At 56.6% G+C, this 14,196-nt stretch overlaps 1 protein-coding gene across 16 annotated transcripts in view; it reads right to left on the bottom strand.

Moving 5' to 3' along the window:
• MROH1 (maestro heat like repeat family member 1) overlaps positions 1 to 14,196 on the bottom strand; it is a 119,468-nt gene that overhangs the window by 74,736 nt on the left and 30,536 nt on the right. For 13 of the 16 annotated variants that reach the window (XM_037999981.2, XM_037999984.2, XM_037999988.2 and 10 more), the window contains 3 exons: positions 10,793 to 10,924; positions 10,016 to 10,178; positions 9,833 to 9,931 (listed from right to left, as the gene is read on the bottom strand). The exons of 1 other annotated variant lie outside the window; for it this stretch is intronic. In XM_037999981.2, coding sequence (XP_037855909.2) covers positions 9,833 to 9,931; positions 10,016 to 10,178; positions 10,793 to 10,924 — 394 coding nt within the window. Of the gene's footprint in view, positions 1 to 462; positions 552 to 8,236; positions 8,546 to 9,832; positions 9,932 to 10,015; positions 10,179 to 10,792; positions 10,925 to 14,196 lie in introns of those variants that run through there. 2 more of the 16 variants (XM_073018513.1, XM_073018514.1) reach the window with 2 other exon arrangements.

Genomic DNA, 14,196 nt, shown 5'->3' with positions numbered 1-14,196 from the left:
CAAGGCACAAGACCAAGGGGGCACTGCTGGGACCACCTCGGCTGCCCCAATCAAGTTCTTCTGATGGGCCTACTCTCTCCAGGGTGACTGCCGACTGCCAATCCCAATAGCCCCGCTGTTACAGGCCCTGCTCCAAAGCACAATCTAAACTTGCTATTTTCAAACAATTACTTTTAATTTTCTCCAAACTGCTTAATGTGAGATAACACCTCTTTGCAGCTAGTGGGCTGATCACCTTTCTATGTGTATGTTGGCTGGCTGTGTGGTTCTGGCCCTTTCTTGCCCCATTTTTCTGAGCTGTAGTCTCCCCTTCTGATTTCATAGCAGTTCTTCCCACATCTGCTTTAAAAAGCAGCTCAGAGGTGCAGGCCGGACTGCCTAGGCCTAGTCATGGCTCTCCCACTCCCCAGTTGTATGGCCTGGGACGAGTTACTCAGCCTCTTTGTGCCTCAGTTTCCTCACCTATAAAATGGGGCAGTGGCTGGGCGCAGTGGCTCATGCCTGTAATCCCAGCACTTTGGGAGGCTGAGGCGAGCGAATCATGAGGTCAGGAGTTCGAGACCATCCTGGGCAACATGGTGACACCCCGTCTGTACTAAAAATACAAAAAGTTAGCCGAGCATGGTGGCACTCACCTGTAATCCCAGCTACTTGGGAGGCTGAAGCAGGAGAATCACTTGAACCCAGGAGGCGGAGGTTGCAGTGAGCTGAGATCGTGCCACTGCACCCCAGGCCGGGCAACAGTGTGATATTCTGTCTCAAAAAAAAAAAAATAGGGCAGTGCACCTGACCCAGGGCTACTGTGAGGCTCCCCTGGGCTGATGCAGATGTGGTATAGAGGGCCAGCCTGGGGTGTGAGTGCCAGTTCCCACTGGCCTTAGGCTCCATCCACTGCTGCTCCTAGGGCCGTGGGTGAGCCTTTCCACTTCTTATGAAGTAGAGAAAACTATAGTATCTTCTTTGGTAATTTTTCTTGTTGATGTTCATCTGTAGTTCTGTGCATTTTTTCAGAACAAATTCCTTTATTTCTCATATCAAACTTGTTAATCTTTTCCTTTGTGATTTATACTTTTTTGTATCTTAAGAAATCACTTTAAACCCAGCCTGTAAGAATCAAAAGGTGCAGGTGCTCCCGACAGTCCTGCGAGGCTCACCGGCCCCTGGCTCTCCATGCTTGGGGCAACTGTCTCACACCCTTTTCTCGCCACAAACCCCTCCTCACAATGGGCTGACAACCTCAACCAAGAGGACCCTGAGACCACTGGAACCCACACCTATGCTCTGTGCCTCCTACGCCCCCACCTGGCTCCTGTGGACCCTGGGACCACTGGAACCCGCACCTATGCTCTGTGCCTCCTACGCCCCCACCTGGCTCCTGTGGACCCTGGGACCACTGGAACCCGCACCTATGCTCTGTGCCTCCTACGCCCCCACCTGGCTCCTGTGGACCCTGAGACCACTGGAACCCACACCTATGCTCTGTGCCTCCTACGCCCCCACCTGGCTCCTGTGGACCCTGGGACCACTGGAACCCGCACCTATGCTCTGTGCCTCCTACGCCCCCACCTGGCTCCTGTGGACCCTGAGACCACTGGAACCCGCACCTATGCTCTGTGCCTCCTACGCCCCAACCTGGCTCCTGTGGACCCTGAGACCACTGGAACCCGCACCTATGCTCTGTGCCTCCTACGCCCCCCACCTGGCTCCTGTGGACCCTGGGACCACTGGAACCCGCACCTATGCTCTGTGCCTCCTACGCCCCCCACCTGGCTCCTGTGGACCCTGGGACCACTGGAACCCGCACCTATGCTCTGTGCCTCCTACGCCCCCACCTGGCTCCTGTGGACCCTGGGACCACTGGAACCCGCACCTATGCTCTGTGCCTCCTACGCCCCCACCTGGCTCCTGTGGACCCTGGGACCACTGGAACCCGCACCTATGCTCTGTGCCTCCTACGCCCCCACCTGGCTCCTGTGGACCCTGGGACCACTGGAACCCGCACCTATGCTCTGTGCCTCCTACGCCCCCCACCTGGCTCCTGTGGACCCTGAGACCACTGGAACCCGCACCTATGCTCTGTGCCTCCTACGCCCCCCACCTGGCTCCTGTGGACCCTGGGACCACTGGAACCCACACCTATGCTCTGTGCCTCCTACGCCCCCACCTGGCTCCTGTGGACCCTGGGACCACTGGAACCCGCACCTATGCTCTGTGCCTCCTACGCCCCCACCTGGCTCCTGTGGACCCTGGGACCACTGGAACCCGCACCTATGCTCTGTGCCTCCTACGCCCCCACCTGGCTCCTGTGGACCCTGGGACCACTGGAACCCGCACCTATGCTCTGTGCCTCCTACGCCCCCACCTGGCTCCTGTGGACCCTGGGACCACTGGAACCCGCACCTATGCTCTGTGCCTCCTACGCCCCAACCTGGCTCCTGTGGACCCTGAGACCACTGGAACCCGCACCTATGCTCTGTGCCTCCTACGCCCCCCACCTGGCTCCTGTGGACCCTGGGACCACTGGAACCCGCACCTATGCTCTGTGCCTCCTACGCCCCCACCTGGCTCCTGTGGACCCTGGGACCACTGGAACTCGCACCTATGCTCTGTGCCTCCTACGCCCCCACCTGGCTCCTGTGGACCCTGGGACCACTGGAACCCGCACCTATGCTCTGTGCCTCCTACGCCCCCACCTGGCTCCTGTGGACCCTGGGACCACTGGAACCCGCACCTATGCTCTGTGCCTCCTACGCCCCCCACCTGGCTCCTGTGGACCCTGGGACCACTGGAACCCACACCTATGCTCTGTGCCTCCTACGCCCCCCACCTGGCTCCTGTGGACCCTGAGACCACTGGAACCCGCACCTATGCTCTGTGCCTCCTACGCCCCCACCTGGCTCCTGTGCAGCCAGTGGTCCCCATAAAGCCTCCCTCTGACACAGACCCTGCAACAACCCTACAAGAGCAAAGGCCCTGAGAGGCGCCACTCAGACAAAAATCTCCACCTGTACCCCTCATCCTCTTCATGGGGCCACTGGCCGCCTTCTAGCACTGCCTTCAGGGTCACCAGCACCTCCAGGCGCGAACCCGACGGTCGACTCAGGCCCTGCGGGACCCTCCTCGGAAGCTCCCCAGAATCTGTGATGACAGGTTCACAGAGGAGCTGGCGCCTGAGTCTAGCACACAGGAATGCAGACAAGCTTTAGCTGCTGGTCCTCCAACAGCATCCTGCTAAATTACTGTCACCTCTAATAATTTGTGGGAATGCACTGGGATTTTTATATAAAATTTTATTAAGTGAAGACCAAAAACCTTTGGTTTCTTCCATTCTTTGTCTGGGTGGTTGATTGTAGGATTTTGGTTTTTTGTTTTGTTTTTTTGAGACAGGGTCTCAGTCTGTCACTCAGGCTGGAGTGTAGTGACACCAGCTTAGCTCACTGCAGCCTCGATCTCCTGGGCTCAAGTGATCCTCCCACCTCAGCCTCTCAAGTAGCTAGGACTACAGGTGCGTGACACTGTATACCTGGCTAATTTTATTTTATTTTATTTTATTTTAGAAACAGAGGTCTCACTATGATGCCCAGATTGGTCTCAAACTCCTGGGTTCAAGCGATCCAACCACCTCGGCCTACCAAAGTGCTGGGATTACAGGGGTAGGTCACCATGCCCTACCTGAGTTTTTTTTTTGGAGACGGAGTCTCACTCCGCCACTGAGGCTGGAATGCAGTGGCGTGATCTTGGCTCACTGCAACCTTTTCCTCTTGGGTTCAAGCAATTCTCCTGCCTCAGCCTCCTGAGTAGCTGGGACTATATGTGCATGCTGCCACACCCGGCTAATTTAATTTTTTTGTATTTTAGTAGAGACACGGTTTCACGTGTTGCCCAGGCTGGTCTCAAACTCCTGAGCTGGGGCAATCCGCCCACCTCGGCCTCCCAAAGTGCTAGGATTATGGGCACGAGCCGCTGTGCCCGGCCTAGACTGAGTTTTTAACAAGAATCAACAATGAGGGTGGTGGCCATGTGGTTTTCCTTCTTACATCGATCAGTGTGAGGGCCACCCTCCCAATGTGGAGCTGGCCTCTCACCTCTGGGGCGACCCCCCGTCAGGACAGAGCCAGCCCCTATGCCAGGCAATATGGATTTTGTTCGTAGGGTCAGCAACCACGGCGGGGGAGGGGAGGTGATAGGAATCTGCTTCGTTCCAAGTTTTGGGATATCGAGGGTCACCGTGTCCCAACAAAGGCACCTGAAACCATCTCTGACTTGGGTTCAGCAGCAGGGGCATGGACGGGGAGGGCGGACCCTGAGTGAGGCTAGTCCCTAGATCTCTTTCGTGGTGACGTTCAGGTCACAAAAATAATTTGGGGCCTGGTGCAGTGGCTCACGCCTGTAATCCCAACACTTTGGGAGGCTGAGGCGGGCAGATCACTTGAGGTCAGTAATTCACAACCAGCCTGGCCAACACGGGGAAGTCCCGTCCCTACCAAAAATACAAAAATTAGCTGGGCGTGGTGGCGGGCACCTCTGGCCGCAGCTACTCGGGGAGCTGAGGTAGGAGGATCACTTCAGCCTGGGAGGCAGAGGTTGCAGTGAGTCGAGATCACACCACTGCACTCCAGCCTGGGAGACAGAGCGAGACCCTGTCTCCAAAAAAAGAAAAAGAAAAAAAAAATTGGAAACTGTCCTTTTTGCTTCATTTCCCTGGGCTGACACAGCCCTGAGGACTGGGAGAGCCCACTGCAGAGCCCGCGGAGCATTGCCTGGAACTGGTGCTCTCCTAGAGCACTCACTGCTGGGCTTTCAGAGGTGGCTGCACTGGGGCACACGGTCCCCTCAGTGGCCCTTGCTGGTCCCTTGTGGTCCCCACGCCGCCCCTCACCGTCTCCCTATGGTCCCCGCACCGCCCCTCATGTCCCCTGCACCTCCCCTCACTGTCCCCCTCACAGTCCCTGCACCACTCCGTCACTGTCCTTCGTGGTCCCTGCGCCGCCCCTCACATACTCCCACGGTCCCTGCGCCACCCCTCGCTGTCCCCGCACCACCCCTCGCTCTCCCCGCGCCACCCCTCGCTCTCCCCGCGCCACCCCTCGCTCTCCCCGCGCCACCCCTCGCTCTCCCCGCGCCACCCCTCGCTGTCCCCGCGCCACCCCTCGCTGTCCCCGCGCCACCCCTCGCTCTCCCCACAGCTATTCACCTCCTGAGAAACTTGGCTTGTTTCTCCCTTTTCTCTTGATTAGGCAGCAGCTTAAGTATTTAATTCACTTATTTCAAAGAACTCGGTATATAAAACATAACGTTTTGCCAATTGCTTATTTTCTAAAGCATTAGTTTCTGTGTTTTCTGCCTTGCTCAGGTCTGGATAGGTGAGAAGACGACCACGGTAACAACAAAACTTGCAATGGCCTGACACATACAGTGAGATGGGAGGGCTCAGCTCCCACTTCCCACCCTGCAGAGACCACAGAGGCCAGGGAGGGTCAGGCGGCACAGCATGAGGATTCCAGTGGAACCGGCAGGCTGTCTGCAGGGAGGCCACTAGCCCCGCAGGAGCGACACACTGCACAGAAATCCTGGGACTGCAACACTGCAGTGGTTTCCCTAAAGCTGCACGACACTTCCCTCCCTGACAGAGAAAAGGGCAAGGGGCTGCCTGCCACCCGCTCCTCCTCAGCTCCTTCCTTGCTGGCGATGGGATCCCCTGCACACCTGTCACTCACCCGCAGCACCCAGAGCCTCCACGCCCTCACCAGTGCAGGGGGTGGGGGCTCCTGCTCTGCCCCAGCCCCACAGCGTCCTTCCGCCCTGGGTGGCGGGTGACAGGGCTCCAGGGAACAGGTCTGGCACGGGCTGTGAAAGTCAGTGTCTCCTGGCGGCCCCTCCACAGCATCTCCCTTTGATGATGCCGGTGAGCCTGGGCCTCTTCTCACCTCTGGACTCGTGCTCTCTAGTGGGGGTGCTCGGCCAGCTCACCTGACGCCTGCCCTGCACCCCCTTCTCTCTGCCAGCTCAGGGCTGCCCTCCGGGTTGTCCCCAGACCCCTGTCTAGCTGGCGCGCTCTCTTCAGTGTCTGCAACCGGCTGCCACACCCACCCCCTTATTCTTTAATGGAAATGGTTATAGTTTTGTTTCTAGACTGTATTTGGTTCTGTTTTCACACTGGCTCTGTCCTCAGAGGACCCTGCCCTTTCTCACTTTCACCTCTTTACCTTGCTATTTTTATCCTGTATCTCATCAACCCAAATTATGTTACTTTCTGCTCTAATGCTCCTTTTGTGTGCTGATGTGTGTGTTTTGTGATTGTAACCAATACTGCTGGTCCTGGGTCTGTGGGGAGCTGCTGGCCCCACACCGGAGCCGAGACCCCGCACTCCAGGGAGGCGGTGCTTTCCACAGCCGCGAACCCCAGGCCAGAGCCACTGCCGTGCAGCCTCACTGGGACACAAACATTCAGAAGGACACTGGTCGCCCCGCCCGGGACACTTCAGCCCAGCCCATTTACAAGGCTAATGTCTCAGCTTAAGGGCTTTCCAGTCCAACACAAAGAATAACTTTGAACCCTACAACTACATGAGGACGGACCATGGTCACAAATTCTCAGGAGAGAGGATTTAAAAGAAATTCTAAAAGAAAACAGACTACCCCAGGGTGTACAGTGGAAGGCTCATCAATCACCTTTTGTTGAGGAGGGGCCTTGGAGGGTCTGGTACAGGTGGGCTCTGGCCCAGTGCAAAGAAAGGCCTAGTCTCCCATGTGAAATCAAAGCAGACAGGTGCCCAGGGGCGACTGGAGACCTCTAACCCCTCACCTCCCCTCTGGGCCTCTGTGGGCCTAGGTTTCTCCTTCTGACTGATCAGAAGGATGCTGGTCAACTCATTAGCATTTCAGGTATTCCGTAGTGGGAAGGTTTTTCAGAATAACAGGCCACCATAATGCCAGAAGCAGAAGCCCACCCCTGTTATGTTACTAGGTTTTTATTTTATTTATTGATTTATTTATTTTTGAGACAGAGTCTTGCTCTGTCACCCAGGCTGGAATTTAGTGGCTTGATCTTGGTTCACTACAGCCTCGACTTCCCAGGGTCAAGCAATCCTCCTGCCTCAGCCTCCCAAGGAGCTGGAATACAGGAATGTGCTACCATACCTGGCAAATTTTTTAAAATATTTTTTGTAACGATGGGGTCTCACCATGTTGCCCAGCCTGGTCGCGAACTCCTGGGCTGAAGTGATCCTCCCATTTTGGCCTCCCAAAGTATTGGGATTACAGGCGGGCATAAGCTACCATGCCCAGCTAGTTTTGACTTTTTTGTTTGTTTTGAGGCAGAGTATCACTCTGTCACCCAGGCTGGAGTGCAGTGGTGCAATCTTGGCTTACTGCAGTCTCCACCTCCCAGGTTCAAGCAATCCTCCTGTCTTAGGCAGAGTATCAGGTTGTACAGGCATGTGCCACCACATCCGGCTAATTCTTTTGTATTTTTAGTAGAGACGGGGTTTGTCACCATGTTGGCCAGACTGGTCTTGAACTCCTGACCTCAAGTGATCTGCCCACTTCGGCTTCCCAAAGTGCTGGGATTACAAGCATGAGCCACCGCGCCCAGCCACTGGAGCATGCTTTTGCATCATCTCTTGACCTCCTGTCTCTGTCCATTCTTCCTAGGGTGCCTCTGATTGGAATGCTGGCCTCAGGGTTCAGCCTGCTAGTTCATTCTTCTCTTTCTCTCCTACTTTCCATATTTTTGCCTTTTTCCTCTATTTTCTGGAAATTTCCACAACTTTCTCTTCCAATTTTTCTATATTTTTCCCATTTCTATTATGGCATCTTTAATTCACAGAAGGTCAATTTTATTCTCTAAATGGGGCTTCTCCATGGTGACACCTCTTGTCCTGAGAATGCATGATGCCCACTTATTTCCCTGAGGATATTAATCAGAGATTTTCTTTCTCTGCTGTTTTCTTCTTCCTGAACCATCTACATCTCCAGTTAGTGTCTGTTTCTTTTGCTGCCGCCTTTTCCACTGGGAGCTCCTCGGCTGCGAGGAATTACTGGCTGTCTGCCCTGCTGGATGGTGTGACCAGGCCAGTTGTGCCTCCAGCACCGGTAGCCTTCCCTGTAGCTCCTCGCCTCCTGGCTGCAGTGCCCTGAGGGCACTCCTGTCCTTGGCACACTGCCTGTCCCGGCTGGACCTGCACCCTCCCGCAGTGGACGCAGGCCTGCCATCCCCCCCACCACTAGGCCTCACCCAGTTGATATGGCATCCTCTGGCCCCAGGCTGCTCCAGCCAGCAGGACCCCCATCCCCTTCAGATGCAAACAGGGCAGCACACGTCCCACACGAGGAGGCCCCACGGAATCTTTGCTGGCTGAACCCATGTGTTTGACACATGGAGGAAAATGCCAGCATGGTAGGGCCTGGAGGAGCCGCAGGTCTCCTATGAAGGGGAAGGTAAGCAGGAGGTGTCAGAACTGCGAGTCTATTTCTGCTGAGAGCCTCAGTGGCTGCAGGGATCAGGCCATGTACTTCCCAGAGGAGTGGCGGGAAGGGGCGATGAGCGTGCAGCACAGAGACGGAGGGCTCGGCAGGCGCCCCACCTGCCCTGCTCTCAGTCTCCGCCCTGTAGCCCGGACAGCATGTCCTGCGCCCCAGGAACCTTAGCTGAGTCCACACCCAGACCCACTTCCACTCTGCCCCTTCACATCTGGCTCAGTGTGCAGCTGACCCCATCCTGGCACCAATCCCATTTTCAGCCAAAACTGGGTCACGCGGGGTTACTATCCCCTCTACCTAAGGGGCCCTGCCCTCACCCACAGGTGAGGGAGAGCCTGTGAAGGAGTGCCCCAAAGATGAAGGCATCTATCAAAGAGCAGGGCCAGGAGAGACGGAGCGCAGGGGCTGAGGAGAGGGTGGCAGGAGCCCTGTGATCTGAACCCAAAGTCACCATGAGCAGAGCAGGCGGGTCCAAATGCTCCAAACCAACCCTTCAGTCAACGGAGCCCAGCCCAGCCCTGTAACCACGCCCCCCACGCTTCGAAAACACACCGTGCCCAGGCCCCACCAGCACCCCCATCACTGGGCCCTCCCACACCTGCTGCCTGGAGAGGAGGCCTGGAGCCTAACAGACCTCTGCCCCAGAGGCCTGGGTCTTTACAAGAGCTGGTCCCCTGGGCACGAGGGTCCCGTTCTCCTCCTTGCCAGCTACCAGGGCTGGCAGTCTTCCTGACACAGGACACTGGGAACATGAGGCCATGGGTTGTGAGGGCACTAAGGGCACCTCAAGATCTCCAATCTCCACACCCCCTACTAACAGGAATGCCTCCAATCCCACCAACACTCCCCAACTGTCAGTGGGAGCGGAAAACAAGGTCCAGGTCCATGACATGCCCGCAGTCCCCCGCCAGGCACACAGAGGGCTGTGGACACTGCTGCCAGGAATGGGGCTCCTGGCAGAGGGTGGGGTAAATGAATGTGGCCCCATCCCCTGGGTCCTGGGATGCCCAGAGAGCGGACACTTTTCTAGCCTGGAGTGGGGAGGAAAACAAAAAATCATGGCTTTGAAGAAGTCTCTTGCTGCCCCCCAGGCATGTCCAGGCCTCAGTGGACCCGCAGTGTAAGGTGGAGGGGCTCACCGGGAGCAGAGAGAAACAAGAGACAGAGGCTGTGTCAGCCCCACAGGGACTGCCCAACCAGCCAGCAGCCTCAGCCAGGAGGCCCCTCCCTCCAACAGCCTCCCTTCCTGCAGCCTAAAGGGCCCACCTGTCCCCCCTAAAACATGCATGCCCGGGCACAGCCCCCCTACAAAGAGGCACTTGAGACAGAAGGTGACGAGGCCGCCTCTTACCGGAGCAGAACGCCATGCGCACCGTGTCCTGCTTGGCCATGCCCAGCACAGGCAGCAGGGAGCTCAGGACGGATGGCAGGAAGGGGACTACGCCGAACGCTGTGAGAGAGGACACTGTCAAAGGCCTCCACCAAGCCTTCCAGTGCCCCGTGCTCCTCCTGGGGCAGGCTGTGCGCCACCTACCATTGGCCACCGAGAGGCTGGCGAGGGTGTGCAGCACGGCGCAGTGAGGCAGGGTCCCAGGGTGCAGCTTGCGCAGCAGCTCCTCCATCACCTTGCTGATGAACTGCCTTCCCACGGCCACCAGGACGCCACTCGCCGCCTGCTGCCAGTCCCAGACCAGGTCCTGAACCCAAAACACCAGCAAGGAGAACCTCTCCCTGAAATCTCCCGAAAGGCGAGACCAAGACATTCTGCCCTCAGTGGCTGCCAGCCTCGGACAAACGCACGCTGTTTTCAGTGTCCCTAAAAAGTGCGGGTCAGGGAAGGTGGCGGGCACAGCCTCCCCTGCTGAGGGGCTGCCAGGAGACCCCACACGCACAGGAGAAGCAGAGCCTTGGTGAGAGGTGAGGGGCTGCTGCCAGGAGACCCCCCACACAGGAGCAGAAGAGCCCTGGTGAGAGGGGACTGTGCCCAGGGCCCAGAGACAGTTAGGCAAACCAGAGCCCTGCTCCAACCCCAGTGCTGGGCACGTCCTTTGGCCCCGGCTGCAAGCACACTGTGGTCCTGTGTGTGCTGAGTTCTGGCAACTTGCTCTCTGCTTCAGTTGCTGCCTCTGAAAATCACAGGGGACCATCCCCCGCCCCTGCAGGGTGGTGAATGGGACCAAAGGGCCTCTGCCAGCCCAAGGCAGCCAAACACCACCCTACACTCTCAAGGCTGCTGGGTGGCAAGGTCAAGAAGCAGCTTCCCTTCCCAAGCTAGGCCTGAGTCTGCGAGGCCAGAGGGCCTGCTGAATACCTTCGTCTTGGTCATCTCGCTGGAGGCCAGGAGGATGATGGTGCTGGCTGTGTCCTTGTCCAGCTCACTGGCACGACTGCTCAGGACCCTCTCCATGGCCCTCAGGACCGCCGCTCGGTATGGGTGCGCCAGCTGCGGAGAGACACCGTCCAGGACGGTCCCAGGTGAGCCTCACGCCCAGACACTCTGAGTGCCTGTCACTGTCTCTAGGAGATGAAACTGCACAAATCTCTCTGCCTCAAGCACAGGAGGGGAGGGGTACACCTGATCACTCCTCATGTCCTAAAGGCAGACCTGCAAGCCTCACACTCACGGCCCATCTCCAGAAGGTGGAGCGTTATCATAACTGCTCCAGACAACTAACATGCAGAGGGCAAGGCGGGGGACTCTCTCCCCCACGGGTAGCCAGTAGGGTCTCCCAGTCACATGACGCTCCCAGGACCCTTCGGCCTCCTTGCCCTGCCCTCCCCTGTCAGAGGAGGAGCACCCTCCGGTCCCCAGCTCAGTCTCTGCCTCAGTCTCTGCCACTAGGTTAGTGCTTATATCCAACGGCCCCTCCCCAAGGCTGCTAAGGAAAAACACCACCCACCACACCACCTTCTGCCACGGCCCGAGGCCCCCTCTACCTCCCAGGTTAACCCTTCGCAGAGTCCAACACCTGCCTTCATCCTACCCCTAAACAGCTCTCCTGTTGACCACCACCCCCACTGTAAATCCAAAGAGCACACACCGTCCTTGCCTCAACTGGGGACGCACCAAGGACTGGGACTGAAAGCTGGGACCCGCAGGGGCACACAGCAGAGGAGGCTACTGCCCAACCCAGGAAACGACCCTGGGGCACCCGGCCACCCTGTGTTGACAGCCCCTCCCCAATGATGCACCCACCACGGCCCCTCCCTCCACCACCCTGAGAGCAGCCTGCACCAGGCAACATGGCGCCAGGAGGGGCCGGCACAGGGCTGTCCATTCTCACATGGCTATAAAGATATACCCGAGCCCGGCGCGGTGGCTCACGCCTGTAATCCCAACACCTAGGGAGGTCAAGAGGGGCAGATCACCTGAGGTCAGGGGTTTGAGACCAGCCTGGCCAACATGGTGAAACCCCATCTCTACTGAAAAAAAATACGGGCCGGGCACGGTAGCTTACACCTGTAATCCCAGCACTTTGGGAGGCCGAGGCAGGTGGATCACCTGAGGTCAGGGGTTCAAGACCAGCCTGACCAATGTGGTGAAACCCCGTCTCTACTAAAAATACAAAAATTAGCCGTGTGTGGTGGCAGGCGCCTGTAGTCCCAGCTACTTGGGAGGCTGAGGCAAAAGAATCGCTTGAACCTGGAAGGCAGAGGTTGCAGTGAGCTGAGATGGCACCACTGCACTACAGCCTGGGCCACAGAGCGAGACTCTGTCTCAAAAAAAAAAGAAAAAAAAAAAATTATCCTGTCATGGTGGCGGGCACCTGTAATCCCAGCTACTTGGGAGGCTGAGACAGGAGAAAAGCCTGAAGCTGGGAGGCAGAGGTTGCAGTGAGCCGATCATGCCACTCCAGCCTGGGCGACAGAGCAAGACTGTCTCAAAGAGGGAAAAAAAAAGAAGAAATACCTGAGACTGGGTAACTTACAAAGAAGAAAGATTTAATTGGCTCAAAGTTCTGCAGGCTGTACAAGAAGCATGGCTGGGGAGGCCTCAGGAAAACACAATAATGGCAGAAAATGAAGGGGAAGCAGGCACATCTTACATGGCCTGAGCAGACGCTTCCAAACAACCAGATCCTGAGAACTCTATCATGGGGACAGCACTGAAGGGGGAAGTCGCCCCCAGGATCCAGTCACCACCCACCAGGCCCCACCTCCAGCACCTGGGATTACAATTCAACATAAGCTTTGGGTGGGGACACAGATTCAAGCCATATGAGACACTGATGGTCACGGGGTCTGCATTCCCCTCATGCACTCTGACAGCTATGGCAGCCATGGCAGGTGGGGGTGGGCCCACATGGGAGAAGTGCTACCCGCTCAGTGAAGACAGCCACGAAGGACATTTGAAGGAGAGCATGACAAGGTTGTTTGGAGGAGAAACAATAGTAGGGAGGCTTGGGAGCTTCGTGAAAGCCTTGGTTTTGTTCAGAAACTATTTGAAGTTGACACCCAACCACTTGACACGCACTTGGCCCTGGCGTGAAGCAGTGCTGGTGACAGGGCAGCGCCAGGCAGCTCCCAGACCCACATACACTTGCCGTAGGTGGCTGTGGCACACGTGTTCAGAATCACGCAACTGTCTCAAGCGTTGAGTCCCCGCATCAGTAACAGGCAGGCGTGCTCACTGCCACTCTGCGGAATGAGTTATAAACTACCACGGTCTAGCCCCAGGCCCACAAGTGGGAGGGACTTTTGTTCCTGAAAATAGCCAGTGTAGGTCACCAGCCTCAGCATGGAACACGAAGTCCACGTGGAACCTGCCAGTTCTCTGGGGAAGAGCTTCAGCTGGGGTTGATTTTCACTGTTAGATTTCCCATCCTTAAGTGTTGGTGCCGCAGGGAGGCAAGAGCGAGGCTGGTGGGGGATCAGTCTCACTGTGCCAGCCACCTCTGCCCACAGGCTACACACGACTCCCTTTCCTTTAAGGCTTCTGCAGGCAGACTGTATTTAAATTCTATATTACAGAATCATTTCTTTTTTTTTTTTTCTGAGACAGAGTCTCTGTCGCCCAGGCTGGAGTGCAGTGGCACAATCTCGGCTCACTGTGACCTCCGCCTTCCAGTTCAAGTGATTCTCCCGCCTCAGCCTCCAGAGTAGCTGGGACTATAGGCGCCTACCACCACGCCTGGCTACTTTTTGTATTTTTAGTAGAGACGGGGTTTCACTATGTTGGCCAGGCTGGTGTCGAACTGCTGACCTTGTGATCTGCTTGCCTCAGCCTCCCAAAGTACTGAGGTTACAGGCGTGAGCCACTGCACCTGGTTACATTTTTTTTTCTGAGTCAGGGTCTCACTCCATCACCCAGGCTAGAGTGCAATTGTGCGATCATAATTCACTGCACCTTGAACTTGCGGGCTCAAGAGATCCTCCTGCCACAACTTCTCAAGCAGCTGGGACTACAGGCACACAACACCACACTCAGCTAATTTTTTTTTCTTTTTTTTTTTAGATGGAGTCTTGCTCTGTCACCCAGGCTGGAGTGTTGTGGCACAATCTCAGCTTACTGCAACCTCTGCATCCTCAGTTCAAGTGATTATCATGTCTCAGCCTCCTGAGTACCTGGGACTACAGGTATGTGCCACCACTCCTGGCTAATTTTTTTTTTTGTATTTTTAGTAGAAATGAGGTTTCGCCACATTGGCCAGGCAGGCTGGTCTTGAACTCCTGGCCTCAAGTGATCCACCCACCTCCGCCTCCCAGAGTTTTGGG

Source organism: Chlorocebus sabaeus, chromosome 8 (genome assembly GCF_047675955.1).
Source record: "Chlorocebus sabaeus isolate Y175 chromosome 8, mChlSab1.0.hap1, whole genome shotgun sequence".
Classification (NCBI taxonomy): Eukaryota; Metazoa; Chordata; class Mammalia; order Primates; family Cercopithecidae; genus Chlorocebus; species Chlorocebus sabaeus.
The sequence above is the reverse complement of the archived record's forward strand: the minus strand, read 5'-3'. Positions and strand labels throughout refer to the sequence as shown.